Source organism: Phragmites australis, chromosome 16 (genome assembly GCF_958298935.1).
Source record: "Phragmites australis chromosome 16, lpPhrAust1.1, whole genome shotgun sequence".
Taxonomy (NCBI): domain Eukaryota; kingdom Viridiplantae; phylum Streptophyta; class Magnoliopsida; order Poales; family Poaceae; genus Phragmites; species Phragmites australis.
This window is the reverse complement of record NC_084936.1, coordinates 133,666-148,621: the sequence shown is the minus strand read 5'-3', so window position 1 is coordinate 148,621 and position 14,956 is coordinate 133,666. Positions and strand designations below refer to the sequence as shown.

Genomic DNA, 14,956 nt, shown 5'->3' with positions numbered 1-14,956 from the left:
CCGGAATGATCCTCTAGGCCTAGAAGCATGCGGGACCCTACTGTTTGTGTAGAGAGTATTCCAAATTAGGTTGACTTAAGAGATGTCCGGCTTGTTGTAGAATTTGTGAAGGTGTTTACCGGGAGAGCTTCATTTTGCATTGACAGGTTGATGACCCCCTATTCCTCCTTTGTTTTTGGGTATACATACATGCTTCCAAGCAATCAGAGCCTTCCCCTTGGCTGATCTGTTGGGTCCCCTCCATAAACAATTCCTCCTAGCCTTGTCAATCACCTCAATTTTCTTCTTGGGCAACTTGAGAGAATACGTTGCATAAGTTGAAAGTGAAGATAAGGTTGAATTAACCAGAGTAAGCCTGTCAGCTAGACCCAGAAGAGAAGAAGTGGTTGTAATTCTCCTCTCAATTATGTTCATGATGCCGGTTAAGTCCTCAAACTTTGGCCTAGTGGTACCCATAGGTAAACCTAGATAGGGGAAAGACATCGAACCAATCGAGCAGCCAAACACACCAACAAGAATTTTGGTCTTCTCAGCTGACAAATTTATGGAAACTAGACAAGACTTGTTAAAGTGCACCTTAAGACCAGAAGCTTATATGTAGTTGTGCAGAAGCCCTTTCAAACAGAAGAGTTCCTTCTGATTAGCCTTCATAATGATGATCGTATCATTAGCATACTAGACGATGGGGAACTCATTTGTATGAGGGAGGATCAACAGTAAAGATAGAATGACCCTTGCTCTAGCCTTATTGATTAAACACTGAAGAAGGTCAACTTCAATGACAAAAATGAGAGGACAGAGGGGATCACCCTGCCTAACCCCTCTGTTGCAGCTGAAGCTTTGCCCAGGACCCCATTTAGGAGAATGGAGGATGATCCTAAAGATAAAATTTTCTCAATCCAGCCAATCCATTTTCTGATGAAGCTAAGACAATTTAACATACTTAGGGTGAGCTTGTGATCCATCATGTCAAAGGCTTTCTCAAAGTCTAACTTGAGGATGACAATTTCTTCTTTTGATTGGTGACATTGATGAATGTATTCAAACGCCCATCCCAAACAGTCTTGTACGGCTCACCCTTTGATGAAGCCATACTAGTTTTCATGGATTAAGTCTAGAATCATGGTTTGTAACCTATTAACAAGCAACTTGGTAATGAGCTTGATAGCAGTATTAAGCAAGGAAATAGGTCTGTAGCCATTGGCTGCCACCTGGTTATTGAACTTGGTGATTAGAGTGATATGTGAGATGTTAAGGGGTTGGAGGGAAAGAAGACCCTCTTCAAATTGCTTAATCAGACCATAAAGTCCTCCTTAATGATGTTCCAGCACTTCTTAAAGAATAAACCATTGAACCCATAAGGTCTAGGAGTCTTTTCAAAAGGAATTCTCTTAACCATTTCATCAATCTCCTCAATGGAGAATGGTTCGGCAAGTGTAGACAGTCTTTCTCTAGGATGAACAAGGGATTCCAACTCAAAGACCATCTTAGTGTCACCAGCAACGCCCATTCTGTCTCTGTAAACCTACCATAGGATGGTAGCCTTCTGGGATGATTAGTGACTAAAGTTTCATCCTTAGTTTCCAGGCTTGTGATAGTGTTGATTCTATATCTTTCAGTAGCTACTGCATGAAAGAATTTGGTGTCTTTATCCCCAAATTTAACCCATCTTATAGTGTATCTCTTCCTTTGGTATTCATTCTTTGCTTTGAGCAGCTTTGAGATGTGAGTTTTAAGGATATTCCTAAAGTTTTTCTCTTGCAGATAGAGGGTCCTATTCTCCTCTAGTTTGTCCTAGACTTGCAGAGAGTCATTACTTTCTTTGAGAATCTTGTTTATATATGAAATGGATTTATTCCATTTCTTTAAGTTCCTTTTGAGCAACTTCATCTTGGCTAGCAGCTTGGAAGAGAGGTATGTTGCCTTGAGGTTGGCATTCCAAGAGCTTTGAACCACATCAAGGAACCCGGGTTGATCAACCTAAAAGTTCTCGAATCTGAAAATTTCAGCTTGAGGAATGTTGATTCCAATTTAACATAAGATGAGATGTGATCTGAAATAGGCTTAGACATAGGCATAAGTAGAGTGTTGGGGAAGCTTATAGCCCAATGGACCGAAGGGAAGCACATATCCCTTCTCTTACATCAAGGGTGGCCCAATCCACACTGTCACATTTCAGTTCATGAACAACATGCACATTCTAACAAGCAAAACCCATATGAGTGGTAGTGGAAATGTGTGTTAAGGTTCATGGTGTTATAGAAGAGGAGGTTGCCATCCTTGTTGGGCATTTCATCAAATACGGTGGGGACACCATGGAAAAATTTTGTCGAAGTCGGGCCTAACACCCTTTTGCACAGCTAGCTCAGACATTTCATCATACACATAGGAGGTGTGCTGAACAAGGATATTAGACTAAGGCCAACCGTTTCCGTTCGGGACGAAAATCCCGTCATAAAGGGATTTTTGTTTCCTTCAACATTCCAACGGTTTCCTTTCACGGTTCCTGTTATGAAGTGATTTACAAGGCCATTCTCTTTAGGACAGGATTATCTCTTCTTTCCTTTCGTGATTCTCCGCGAAAGGAAGCTGTTAGATATGAGAGAAAATAAAAGGAATGAGAACGGGGAAGGGAACAAAATAAAATGAATATGGTTAGAGATGGTCTTAAGATCACATTTAGCACATTTCCGAATCCATGCGACACCACAAACAAAGTACCAGAATCATTGAGTGAATGGTACAGGTCAAATGCTTGGTAGAAGAAGTGGTCTAACTCTTCTTGAAGAACAACCTGTTGATCAATCTCAATCTGATCCATCCTTCTCTCCATTCGGTGAACAGAATACTTCCATCCATACGAGCTAGGCAACTTTCACTGGCGACATCAAGCTTCCCCATGATTGGACCAATGATATCTTGAATCCTCTGTGAATCTGCAATGTAAGAGATTGGGGATTTTACAGAGGCAAACCAACCTTTACTCCTGTGCAAAATCCAAAAATCGAGTGGGCTCTAATGAGACTAGTTTTTGTACCAACCCACACCTCAAATCCGAATCAAATGGCCACCAATCTTGACCAGAATCGCTGAAAACTCCGAGGAACGGGATAGGCTCTGCTACCTTTGTCAGGATCCAGGAAGATATAACTAGATTTTCGGTGAAATTTGAGATAAGGAAGGAAGAATTTGGGGAAAGTAGAGGTGCTACGAACTAGGGTTCTACAGCTACAGTAACAACCAAATAATTTAGGGTTTTCATTCTGTCCATTCCCTTGCAAACTCGGTACATATAGGCTCTGTTTGGTTGCTCGAACACGCTCAGCCTTGCTAGTATGTCTCGTGCAGTCTGAATTAAGACAGGCTAGGAAGATACAGTAACTTTTGTTTGGTTGGCTGTATGTGCTCAGCCTGACTGAGAAGAGATTGTGTTTGGTTACCCGCATGAGTATATGTTGCATGAGATTAAAATAAAAAAAAATAAGTGTTAAACATGATATTTATTTTGCATAAATACACTATATAGTAATTAATTTATCATATTAAATCTTAATATAATTTAAAATGTACTAATGTGAGTTAATATTTGCTAATTATTCATCATTAGTGCTAATCGACTGCATCCCACTGGCCAGCCCCAAGAGAAACGGCCGAATCCGATGTTTCCCGCTGGCCTGGCTGGGCGGATACATTTGCACCGGCGGGTGCAACGTTTCCCACCGGTGCAGACAGGCATCCAAACGCCGGTCCCACTCCGTCTAGCTGCACGCGTGCAGCTCGCCTCGCGAGAAATCAAAATAACTAGGATAATAACACAATGTGCCTTTAGATGCAACTGAACCGGCATTATCTATTCCCCTTTGGATTCAGCTTCTTCAAGGCCTGACATTCACGTTAAAACAGACGCTGAATATCAAAGGACTCTAGTTTGTTGGCAATTTAATTTAAACTTGCTCATCTTTTTCTACTCCCTTTTACAAAAAATTATATCCTTGGCATGCAATCTAAAACTCAAAGTTAATAGTATAGGCTCAGGCGTTCCAACTGGCAGAGAAAGAGAGTACAGATCCAACTACAAGAGCAACCAGCAGTGCAAATAGAGCAGCTAGAATGTTGAAACTGCCGCCTTGTCTTCTGCTTGAATCATCTGTCTGTCCAGGATGACTATTCTCCAAGCTGGATCCTGCACGCTCATGTGATGAAGCTCCAGGCACCATATCCCAAAAGGATTGTAGTGTCACAGAATCCGCTGCACTTTCTGGTTCTAACATTAAGGAGCCTTCTGCAACTGTTTCCAGTGATATAACTTCCTTGCATCGCTCCGTTGCATCCTGCAGTCATGTCAGACAAAAGGCTGTCAAGGACAAATTCTAGCAGAATCAAGGATATGTGACACACACAATCAAATGCCACAGAACTAAGAGAGGAACAAGCGGCGGGATTTATAAAGTAAGATATTGCACAAGTTCTAGAGGAAATGAAATATTGTGGACTAGAGATCATTAGTGTGTTCATCACATTATAGCTAGGACAAAGCGTAAGTACCTCCGTTGTCTCTGATCGTTGCAGGTAATCACAAACATAGGTGCCGCCCAACCAAGGTATCAGAACTCTTCTAGGGAACGAGAAATTATAAGGTTCTCTGTTTGAAGAAAAGAAAAGAAAAAAAGGGGATGCAATCAGTTGTAACAGACTTGTTGTTCTGTTCTATTATACACAGAGAAAAGTTCAATAAGACAGTGTCTTTATGTCAATAACTCAATATGTTACCCAACATTAATTAAATAGAGTTGGTGTGGTTTTAATTCTTTTCAGAGTATAAAGGTTCTGTACAAAATCTGTACCTCAACTGACGAAAAATAATTTGAGTGACCTTCTGAGATGGTGATTTCTCCAAGTCATTAGTGGTAGAGTCATCATCTGCCTCATCGAGGATGATATCCAATCTGCTTCTTAGACTTGCTATGATGTCCTCCTTAACAGGGAGTAAGAGAAGCAGCACAAAAAAGTTGTTAGCTTTCTTTAAACTGATGATAAATATTCCAATAACTTGAGAAACAAACAAAAATGATGGTTGGAACTAGAAATCGGCTAATGGACATTCAAATTCAATTATGATGATGAAACAGTGCCAAGTAAATTAAAGCTCAATCTCCATCAGAATCTATATCACTCAAATAAGGGTGCGTTTGGTAGGGATCCAAATTCTCCTAGAAACGTTTCGGTTTCAGATTCTTTTTGAAAACGTTTCTCTGGTGAATCAGAATCACCTTTGGAAACCGTTTGGCTAGCTGTCTGGATTCAGTTTCTTGAAAGGGATGATGGTGGTGCAATTGACCATTTTGCCCTTCGCTAATATGCTTTTTTTTGTTTTTTTAATAACAACAATAAGACAAATAATGTTTATTTAACTTTTCTTTTAACATTATCTTTCTTTTCTTGATGGGCTTCCTATTTGAGTCCACCAAGCCGAGCCCACCCACACACGTCATGTGCCTGAGGTCGTCTTCTTCCTCAGACCGAACCCCATGGGCTACGGCGCTTCTGTCTACCGGATTGGGGAGGAAGAGGAATGGCATAAGTGGGTAAATAGATTAGAAATCCATGGAGAGGTCCAAAGGAAAGGGGTGGAGAAACGGGAGAAACTGGGTTTTGGCCGATTCGCTCGCACAGGCAAAAATCTTGGAACTGATTTTGCCGTTTCTTGCTTGGAACGATCCCAGGCAGACGCGTTTGGCAGGGATTCCAGCGTTTCTCGTCAGAAACGGAATCGTTCCGAGCTGCCAAACGGGGCCTAAGTATCCACTTAATAACATATATATAGTCAAATAAAAAGATCATGTGTATTGAACCCAAAAAAACTAATGTAGAATAAGAATCTTGAGATACAAAATGCCGCCCAAAACGCCTTATCACGTTTTGACCATTAATGCATGAACAATCACTTCCTTACTCTTGAAAGACTTGTGTTTCAAATAAGCACATATAGGAAACAGAAAAGCCTAGCACAACTGCATGTGAAGCACATGTAAAAAACAAGCTGGGAACTACGTACACAGTAAAGCCCCATCATGAAAAACAATGCTAGGCTCGGTGTTGAAGACAAGCAATGGAAACAGATATTTCATAACTACCTTCAGATCAGATATAGCTTCTGAAATAGATTCTTTCGGGCCTAAGTATGCCAAGGCACTGACTGATCCAACGAAGCGAAGAAGCCCAGCAACTCCCTCTAAACTGCATTCTTTAGTGCAAGCACACAATATTAACCTCTCATAATGATATCACGAAAAACGTGTCACCAAACAGAACAGGAAACAGCATTTTCTGAAGCACCTTCAACAGGTATAGAATTCTTGAATGGTACAAGAAAATCGACTCGGTGTGGGCCCTCTGTACTTATGTTTATGTCTTCTGAAACCTAGTTGGAAAATATTTGAGAAGTAAGAGATATAAGTAGGTATGAGAAACGAACAAGATTTAGCAAGCTGGTGTAAAAGGAGCAAAATCCTCTTCCTCTACTGCCATTGATAGGACAACAGAAATACAAACAGCATATTTCCAATTATTGAAGTGTTTAATTAATGAACATGATCCAGTGGCTCTCAGAAGCTGGAAGCCATACAAGCATATCATTTGTAATGAAATTCAAATAATAGATGGGTAACCTTTTCACATCTTTTATACTATTGCCCATCCAGTAAAGAATTTCATCTTATTATTTCCGAATGCAGATGTTCTTGCAAAAAATGATGAATTTTCAGTAAAGGGGTAAAAGGAATCAAATAACTTATACAGACTATTAATTTATGCATTGGACAGTCCACTTCAAGAAGATGCAAATTTAAATTTGGATTAGATTTAGTTGTTGATTGTCATGTGAAGTACATCTGTTTCACCTTTGTGTTTCTGAAACCAGGTCTATGAAAGTCAACAAAATTAAAGGAACTTGGAATTAGCCACTAGTATTCTTCTAGGTAATGAACATTCCCAAATTTGTGGCATTTCTGCACTTCTCCAACTGCAATAAAGGCTAAGAATTGTAACTTACCAGATCTCTATCAATTAAAGTTTTGGCATTCTGCACTTCCTCTGTGAGGTGATTGATTGCCTTTGAAATAACTTTCTTAAACGGCTCATCTTGAACAACTGTCAATCTATGCAAATATGTATTGCAAGTAATCAGGCATGCAAGTGCCAGAAGAAAATCTCATTACAAGGAAAAATAACAATGACAAAAGATTTGTTACAGGATAATCAATCCGTATAAACTTGCATGCAGAGTTGATAGTGTCTTTACCATAATGAGACAAGAAATGTTAAATTTAGCTAGTAGGCAGCACTGAGAAAGTGGTACCTTATCTCAAAATTGTATGTGCATCTGAAGCTTTGAAGAGAAGCCAATAGTTTGCTGTATTTGAAATCACATGGCCGCAGACTTCCTGATGCAATCTCGCATATACGACAGGCCCACCTGTAACACATCAAAATTTATATGTTAGAATTTTCGTCTCTACTAAAAGTAACCCATATTTTCATAGCAAAACAGAAATCAAAAGACAGCTGAAAAAACAAGGTTTCAAAGTGCAATGCTATTTCTTGACATAAACAAAATCATGGAGATATCGATAGATGGAACAAAAATCCATAAATCCACATGATTGCACTGAATTTTCGGTTGCATGAAACTTATTTGGTTAAGGAAGCCAAGGTAATATATGGGCAAAATAATACAGCACCTTCGTGGACTGTAAGAGATATGAATGAGCAGCCTCTCAGCAAAGCCACTGCCATACCAAGCATGAGAAACCGCTCTAATAACCTGGAAAATGACATGTGTAAATTATCGTGCAGTCCGGGCCCTAGGACAAGGAAGGTACTATGTGATGTGAACCTCGAGAAAGAATTGTTTGTAGGCCTAATAAAGGATCCTAAGTACAGACACTGGTAGAACAAAGTAGAGAGACACCAGCAGAAGGTCCACTCATTGATACTAACCTGGGATAAGACAGCAGGGGAAGTGGCCTTGAAGGAGGCCTCAGAAGCCCATATGTAAACACCTATGACACTCATTCCTCCGAGTAGCATCCTCGCCACCTGAAGGAAATATTTCAAACTACTGAGAGGGCAGCGCAAACTACTTAGTGTTGAAAATTCTTAGTGTTGTGCAGACCTCAAGGTGCATCCATACCATAATAGGCTAGGGAGAGAAAGATCCAAGATTTGCTGAATCACAGGGAAACTGAGGACGACCTCCTGAATGGAATGGAATGGGATGGGATGGGATGGGATGGGATTGCGAGCGTACCTGTCGCGCGTGCTCGGCGATCCAGTCGACATCGAACTCGAGAGAGGGCGTGGAGGCCGAGGGGCCCTTGGATGTCTTGGGCTTGGCGCCCGAAGAGGAAGAGGAGGATGAGGCGCGGAGGGAGCAGGCAGGGGCGTCGGCGTCGGTGGGCGGCGTGGGGAGCAGGGCGTAGACAAGGGCGCGGTCGGAGGAGGCGCTGAGCTTGCCGACAACGAGCCCCACCTGGTGAGACGCAACCACCGCAAGGATCAAATGAGATGGAGGAATCTAATTGATGAGGGCGAGGGGAGGAGAGCACAAGGGAACCTGGGATTGCGGGGAGGAGGAAGAGGAGAGGGTTTCCTCCAAGGCCTTGAGGTGCGCCTCGTCGCCGACCACCGCCTTCACCATCTTCCTCCTATCCTATCGAATTCGAATCCGCCGCGGCGGCGATGGGGGCTCCGCTCCTGCCCTGCTACCGCGGCTCTGGCGCTGCTTACGTAAACTGCGCTTTCCGCTTTTCAGGAAGCACTGCGGAAAAGGCTGTTCTTTTCGGGAGGACGCGGGCAGCAGCAAGCCGACCGACCCCCAAGCCCCGCCCCCGCCCCCGCCCCCGCCGTCGCTTTCCTTTCCCCTCGCCACCACCGACACTGACACCAAACACCACAAGGGAAGCGGAAGCCCCCTCTCCCGAGCATCAACAGAGGAGAGCAGTGCCACCTGCATGGCATTGGGAGGCCCCCTCGGCGCTATCATTGGTCGCTACCCCTCCGCCGCCGCCGCCGCCACCGGAGATGAACAAGACCCCGGACGCGGCATCATTCGCCACGACCGCAAGTGCCGGGACATTCCCTTCCTCCTCCTCTTCGCCGCCTTCTGGGTCGCCATGATTGTCAACTCCAGCTTCGGATTCAACCAGGGCAATCCCCTCAGGTCCGTCTCTCTCATTTCACTGCCCAAGTCCCCCTCCCTCCCCAACTCTGCTGCCACAGCCACAACGAGCACCATAAACCCACCCCAACATTCACGATTTTTGTTCCTCGCTGCAAAAAAATATTGAGATTTTTCTTCCTCGTTGCAACAAAAAAAAGGATTTTTTTTTCTTTCTCGTTGCGATCATGGGCGCTGTCGGTGGCTTGCCCCCAAATTTGTTTCGGTTCCCTCCTTATAGTGGCTTCTTTACTACCGTAGATCTATCTTTTGAGTCTGCTGGTACCAAGTTCCACAAAGTTTCCACTGCTTTTTTCCCATCTGCCGGATATCCACCACATTTGCTATTTTTTCGCTCTTCTTTGCTGCTTACATACATGTTTCAATTTTCAAGTCTGCTCCATTTAGGGAGCTAAAAATGCTCGATTTTGCTGCCTTGCAGCATTCTTGCTTACCTCCTTACTATGAAGCCCGCACATAGCTTTCTGCATTTCATTTTCGCCGCACAAATGTTGTTCCCTGTGCCTGCTGGCTGTTTCGTACAACTTCGATCGAGGGAAATGCTGCAACTCCTTGCCGCTAGTGTTGGTTGCTTCTACTGTGGAGATTTCTTCTTGGTTGCAACCAAGTCTAACTAACCGTACAACTACTCTATATGAGGGCTTAACCCACCCTCGCTTGCATTCAGTGAAAAAGAACCCTAATACTATTTGGTGTGCTCCTTGGACTGCTCTCTTCCTCACGTTGCCCTCCTTGTATTTCTGTTCTAAACGATTCGTAACTGGTGCTAGTTGTACATCTAAAAAGAGCTACCAAGATTTGTTGCGTGGTTGGGTGTTCTTGCAATGTAGTACAATCGTCTAGTCCCTATAGAAACAAAAAAAAAAAAGGATAAGATTTTTCGCGGTGAAAGTTCGACATCATGGATTCCATGTTGTCGCAAACTTTTTCACTTATTGCACTCACCTTGCTGCAAATCGGCAGCTGCCAACCAACCACAACAAGGAAATAAATACTACCATTGAGGTCCAGGGATCTGGTATGCTCTCCTTGATTTCAATGCTCCACCTTATTAGCGCATCCACTTTGATCCCCACTGTAACCTGTTACTGGTGATTGGGTTTGATGTAATGATGTGTGCTGTATATCTCTGGTTTATCATTCAGGTCCTCATTCATGCTAGTAATAATAAAGATTAAAAACCTTTGGTGCAAAATCTGGGGTCCTTGTCGGCCCCAAATATCACACCTCTTGAATAAATTCCTTAAAGGATGTATTCTTCCCATCCAGAATTCCAGATAATAACTAGATATGATTGGTTCTTCTTTGATCATGCAGGCTGACATATGGACTGGACTACAAAGGGAACATATGTGGCAGCAGGCATGGTGATCCAGATTTGCGTGAACTGGATGTTCTTTATTGGATGAACCCCAACCAGGTCTACCAAAGTGGGCTCAAAAGCAATCAAATCAACCTAGCTGACACTAAGGCTGTCTGCCTGATGGAATGCCCACTTCCCGCGGAAGATGGTTTGAATTTTGTTTGTGATTATCCAGAAGGTGACATACGCCTCTCTGTTGATGATTGGATTGACAGGGACTATGATTACTTCGAGTATCTCACACCAGGTATGAGGAATAGTTCTCTTCAGTTGCAGGGTCCATGTTACCCTGTCATATTTCCAAGTGTAAATGGTAAGTCTGACATGGATATCAAATCCTCAATATTTAGCAGCATCCTACAATTTTTTGAGAAAGTGAGCTATGGACACTAACTTGATCTCTTTCTGTCACTTCAGTCTACTGGAGCTGCCAGTTTATTGCACGGGCATCCAATGTCTCTTTGAAGCATTGGCAGCAGATGGGTGGTGTCAACATCGATGAAAACATGCTAATAGACAAAACAATTCACAATGCAATCAACAGCAAATCCGCCGTCTTGAAGGTTTGTTGTGCACTTGGAACTGCTTGCACTCTGTCCATTTCATTGTTTCGTAAAGAAAATTTGGCCAAAAAAAGAGAATTCTGCTGTCTCACATGTTTGCCATGTGCCAACAGATTAAACAGAAATCACAATTTTTTTTTTCTTATGAGGGGGGGGGGGGAGGGGATCTCTTTTTTTTCCCCTGTAAGTTACATGGCATTAGATGTCCCTTAAATTCTAATCATCTGGAGAAGATGGAAGCATCTGCCTGTGATGAATAGGCAGACCATTAAGTCCTATATGTTAGGTTAGATTCGCATTGATGTACAAGCCGGCTTGTCTACATGTCGATTATCAGAATTACATACTGATTGTTTCTTTTTCAAAAAGTGATATTTTCCACATTTCCGCAGAGATATGTTGCAGATATTAGGAAGTCCTGGCCTGTGTTAATCGTTTGTGGGGGATTACTCCCTCTGTTCCTATCGGTGATCTGGTTACTGATGATTCGCTATTTTGTTGCTGGGATGCCATGGATAACGGTGATTGTCTTCAATGTCCTTGTAATATCTGTTACAATGTTCTTCTATTTAAAAGGTAGGATGCTTCTAATTATAGTGACTGTTGCGGACACTAAGCAGCATCATATAATCGTTATCGTTTAACACATCATCTTATAAATGATGCCAAGTCTTCTAACTATTTTGTGTACTCAGCTGGTTGGATTGGCCATGACCCTTTAACTGTTGTAATCGGTGAAAGTGATCCATATGTCAGCGTAGGCGGACGGGTATGTTTTCTACCTCTTGTTGGTGCCATTTTTTACAACATCCTGCTAAGCTGCTCCTTATTTCATCATTCACCTTTTTCGTCAGGAAATATATCACCTTCGTGTTGCTGCCATGTTGATGACAGCAATAATGGCAATTGCTTTCGTGACTTCAATAGCTATTGCTCGGCGTATACTGAGAGCGACATCCGTCCTGAAGGTGTGTTTTGTGCTAAATTCATTGGCTTCATCTTTGCACCATTTCCTTTAGTTAGATTTTTCTGGGGTAGCTAACATATGCGATAGAAGATAGCATGGTGTGTTAAACTGTTAATGCCAGATCCGGTAGAACGTTGTTTTTTGTGTTGCTTATTTTATTGTAGTTTCAGATTACTCATCTTGGTTAAACTGGTGTAGGTTGCTGCCAAGGTGACTGGTGAAGTCCAGGCACTAATTATTTTTCCGACTGTGCCATACTTCATCCTCGCTATCTTCTACATGTTCTGGTTTTCAGCGACACTTCATCTTTTCAGTGCCGGTCAAGTTTTACAAAACGATTGCAATACCGATTGTTGTTCCTATGATCTCAAGCTGGGCAAAGTAAACTGTGATAGCTGTTGTGGGTACAGTATTCATTACACCCCACATATTGGCATTGCCATTCTTTTCCATTTCTTTGGGTGTTACTGGGCAACCCAGTTTTTCATTGCATCCTCGTCAACTATAATTGCTGGATCAGTGGCTTCGTACTACTGGGCACATGGTGAATTATCGGTAAGCACCTCAGAAACCTAACCCTGGTAAAGAAGTATGACTGTGGAATATATATCATGTTTCCGAGGACTTTCATCACCTCTACCAGTTATTTTATATAACTAGAGAGATACTGTTTTCCATTGACTAATGTTTGGTGAACATTGTGATGCAGCGTGATATCCCTTTTCGTACTGTGGTCTCTTCCTTGAAGCGCTTATTGCGCTACAGTCTTGGATCTGTAGCTCTAGGCTCACTGATTGTATCTGTCGTAGAGTGGGTGCGGTTTATACTTGAGTTACTTCGCCGTAGGCTGAAATTTGTTGATTCGACCCCTGAAAGCTGCTTTGGGAAGACAGTGTCATCCTCATCTCAGTGCTGCTTGGGCTGCATAGATTGGACTATCAAATCAGTGAATCAGAATGCTTACATCATGGTAAGTTTCAGCATATCTCTTTCTTACAATCTGTTTCCTTTCTGATTAGCATTTGGCATAATCTGGTGATATACCCTAATTTGTTTTAGCAGGGAACTCCTAGCTGTTTTATTAGCCCAACGCACATTTGTAACAATATGATGAGTAATGCTGGTTGTTCTAGTTGTGATTGGTCACGCTGATGTTAGGTGGTAAATATATTGTGATTTTCTACTACAGATTGCTATTACAGGGAAAGGATTCTGCAAGGCTTCTGTGCTCGCAACTGGCTTAATAATGAACAACATATTGCGCATTGGAAAAGTTAATGTGATCGGGGATTACATCCTCATCATGGGAAAGCTGTGTGTTAGCCTGTTCTGTGCACTGTTTGCTTTCCTTATGTTGGACAAGCACCAGTACAGATCTGCTCACAACAAGATATCATCCCCGCTGGTCCCCGTGCTGGTATGTTATCTATCAGGCCATTCAGCATGTAGTTTAGTTCCTTATGTGAATTCACTCTGTGTAGACTGAAGAAGCTAACTGATGGCAACACTGCAGTTATCGTGGGCGCTTGGTTATATAGTGGCAAAGCTTTTCTTTGGAGTGGTGGAGATGTCGATCGACACCATAATCTTGTCATTCTGCCAGGATGCGGAAGAGCATCAGGGGAATGCGCAGTATGCGCCTCCTCTCCTGATGGAAACACTGGATGACGAAAGCGAGCTGCAAAGACTAACGCAGGGGCCATGAGGCATCTTTTTTTGGTTTTCTTATGAATAGAGTTAGAGCTAAAATTGAATGCAGCATGCAACTAAGGTGTTTGTGTTTGTTTGACTCACCTGTAATGGATCGGATTGGATTGGATGGATTAGTAAGTTAGTATGTATGTACAGCGTCATGGAATGGGAATGGCTCAGTGAGTGAGATGGATGCATGGAATTTGTCGGGCTCCTTGTGATTTGTTCTGTGAGTAGTTGGTAATAACGGAAGGAAAGTCTTCCTGCGGATCTTGAAGCAATTGACATTGGCAGAAATATAGGGTTTAGTTAAGGCATTGCATTGCACTGCCCCCTTGTTACCTTAGCTTTGTGGTTCAGTTGATATATATGTGATTTGTTAGAGAGACAGACTTGTAACTTGTTGGTTGGTTCCCCGTCTTGGACCCCTGGTAAGGCTCAACGTTTGATGCTTTCTGAAAGCAGCAGCCCAGCCGTATGGAATTGAAGCACCAGCTAGTGTGTGTGTGTGTGTGTGTGTATTTATATAACTATGTGCTCCTCCTAATAGACAAATAAACTTACTTGCATGCTGATTCTATATATTCTATTAATCAGGAAAACGGCAAGAAATTGATTAATCTAGACAACCTGTGATGCATGGCCAGTGACAAATTAAGCACAAGCATAAATTAAGCTTATCCGATCTTGGTTTAGTTCCTCCCTAACTAATTAAACAAGGAGGCGAAATTGTTTGTTAGAAAAAGAGCAAGTTGCATGCAACCAAACTCGAACTGATCTCGTCTCATGAAGGCAGCCGGCCGCCAGCGATGGAGGAGGAGGAGCAGCAGCGGCAGCCCATGTTCCATGGATCGGATCAGCCGAGGTGCAGGCTGCGGCTGCAGATGGGGAGGCTGCCGCAGGAGTGGGTGCACTTGGCGGCGCACTTGTTGTGGGCGGACATGGTGCACTTCTTGGCGCACACCAGCCGCTTCATGTGGCACTCCTTGGTCGTCACGCAGCCAGGGCCGGACTTAGGCTTCTCTTTCTTGCCGCCGTCGCTGCTCTTGTTGCCACTCCCATTACCGTTGCTCGCCTCCTTCTTCTCGCCTCCTCCTACCGGCGATGGTGACGACGACGGCGAGGAGGAGCCA

The 14,956-nt window shown here is 42.9% G+C and overlaps 2 protein-coding genes across 2 annotated transcripts; one reads left to right on the top strand and one right to left on the bottom strand.

The window, feature by feature from the left end:
* Positions 1-3,888: 3,888 nt before the first annotated feature.
* On the bottom strand, positions 3,889-8,575 carry LOC133895921 (uncharacterized; the record flags this gene model as incomplete). Its single annotated transcript, XM_062336451.1, has 10 exons — positions 3,889-4,331; positions 4,546-4,642; positions 4,845-4,975; positions 6,135-6,244; positions 6,337-6,421; positions 7,052-7,157; positions 7,358-7,474; positions 7,740-7,822; positions 7,999-8,097; positions 8,309-8,575. Coding segments are annotated over 10 exons (1,395 nt in total), but the record flags the coding sequence as incomplete, so codon positions are not given.
* Positions 8,563-14,010, top strand: LOC133895335 (choline transporter protein 1-like). The gene is made up of 10 exons (XM_062335578.1): positions 8,563-9,220; positions 10,556-10,914; positions 11,019-11,164; positions 11,557-11,740; positions 11,860-11,933; positions 12,019-12,132; positions 12,330-12,686; positions 12,841-13,101; positions 13,321-13,548; positions 13,645-14,010. The coding sequence occupies exons 1-10, from the start codon at positions 8,583-8,585 to the stop codon at positions 13,834-13,836; spliced, it is 2,553 nt and encodes an 850-aa protein (XP_062191562.1). The 5' UTR covers positions 8,563-8,582; the 3' UTR covers positions 13,837-14,010.
* Positions 14,011-14,956: the final 946 nt, after the last annotated feature.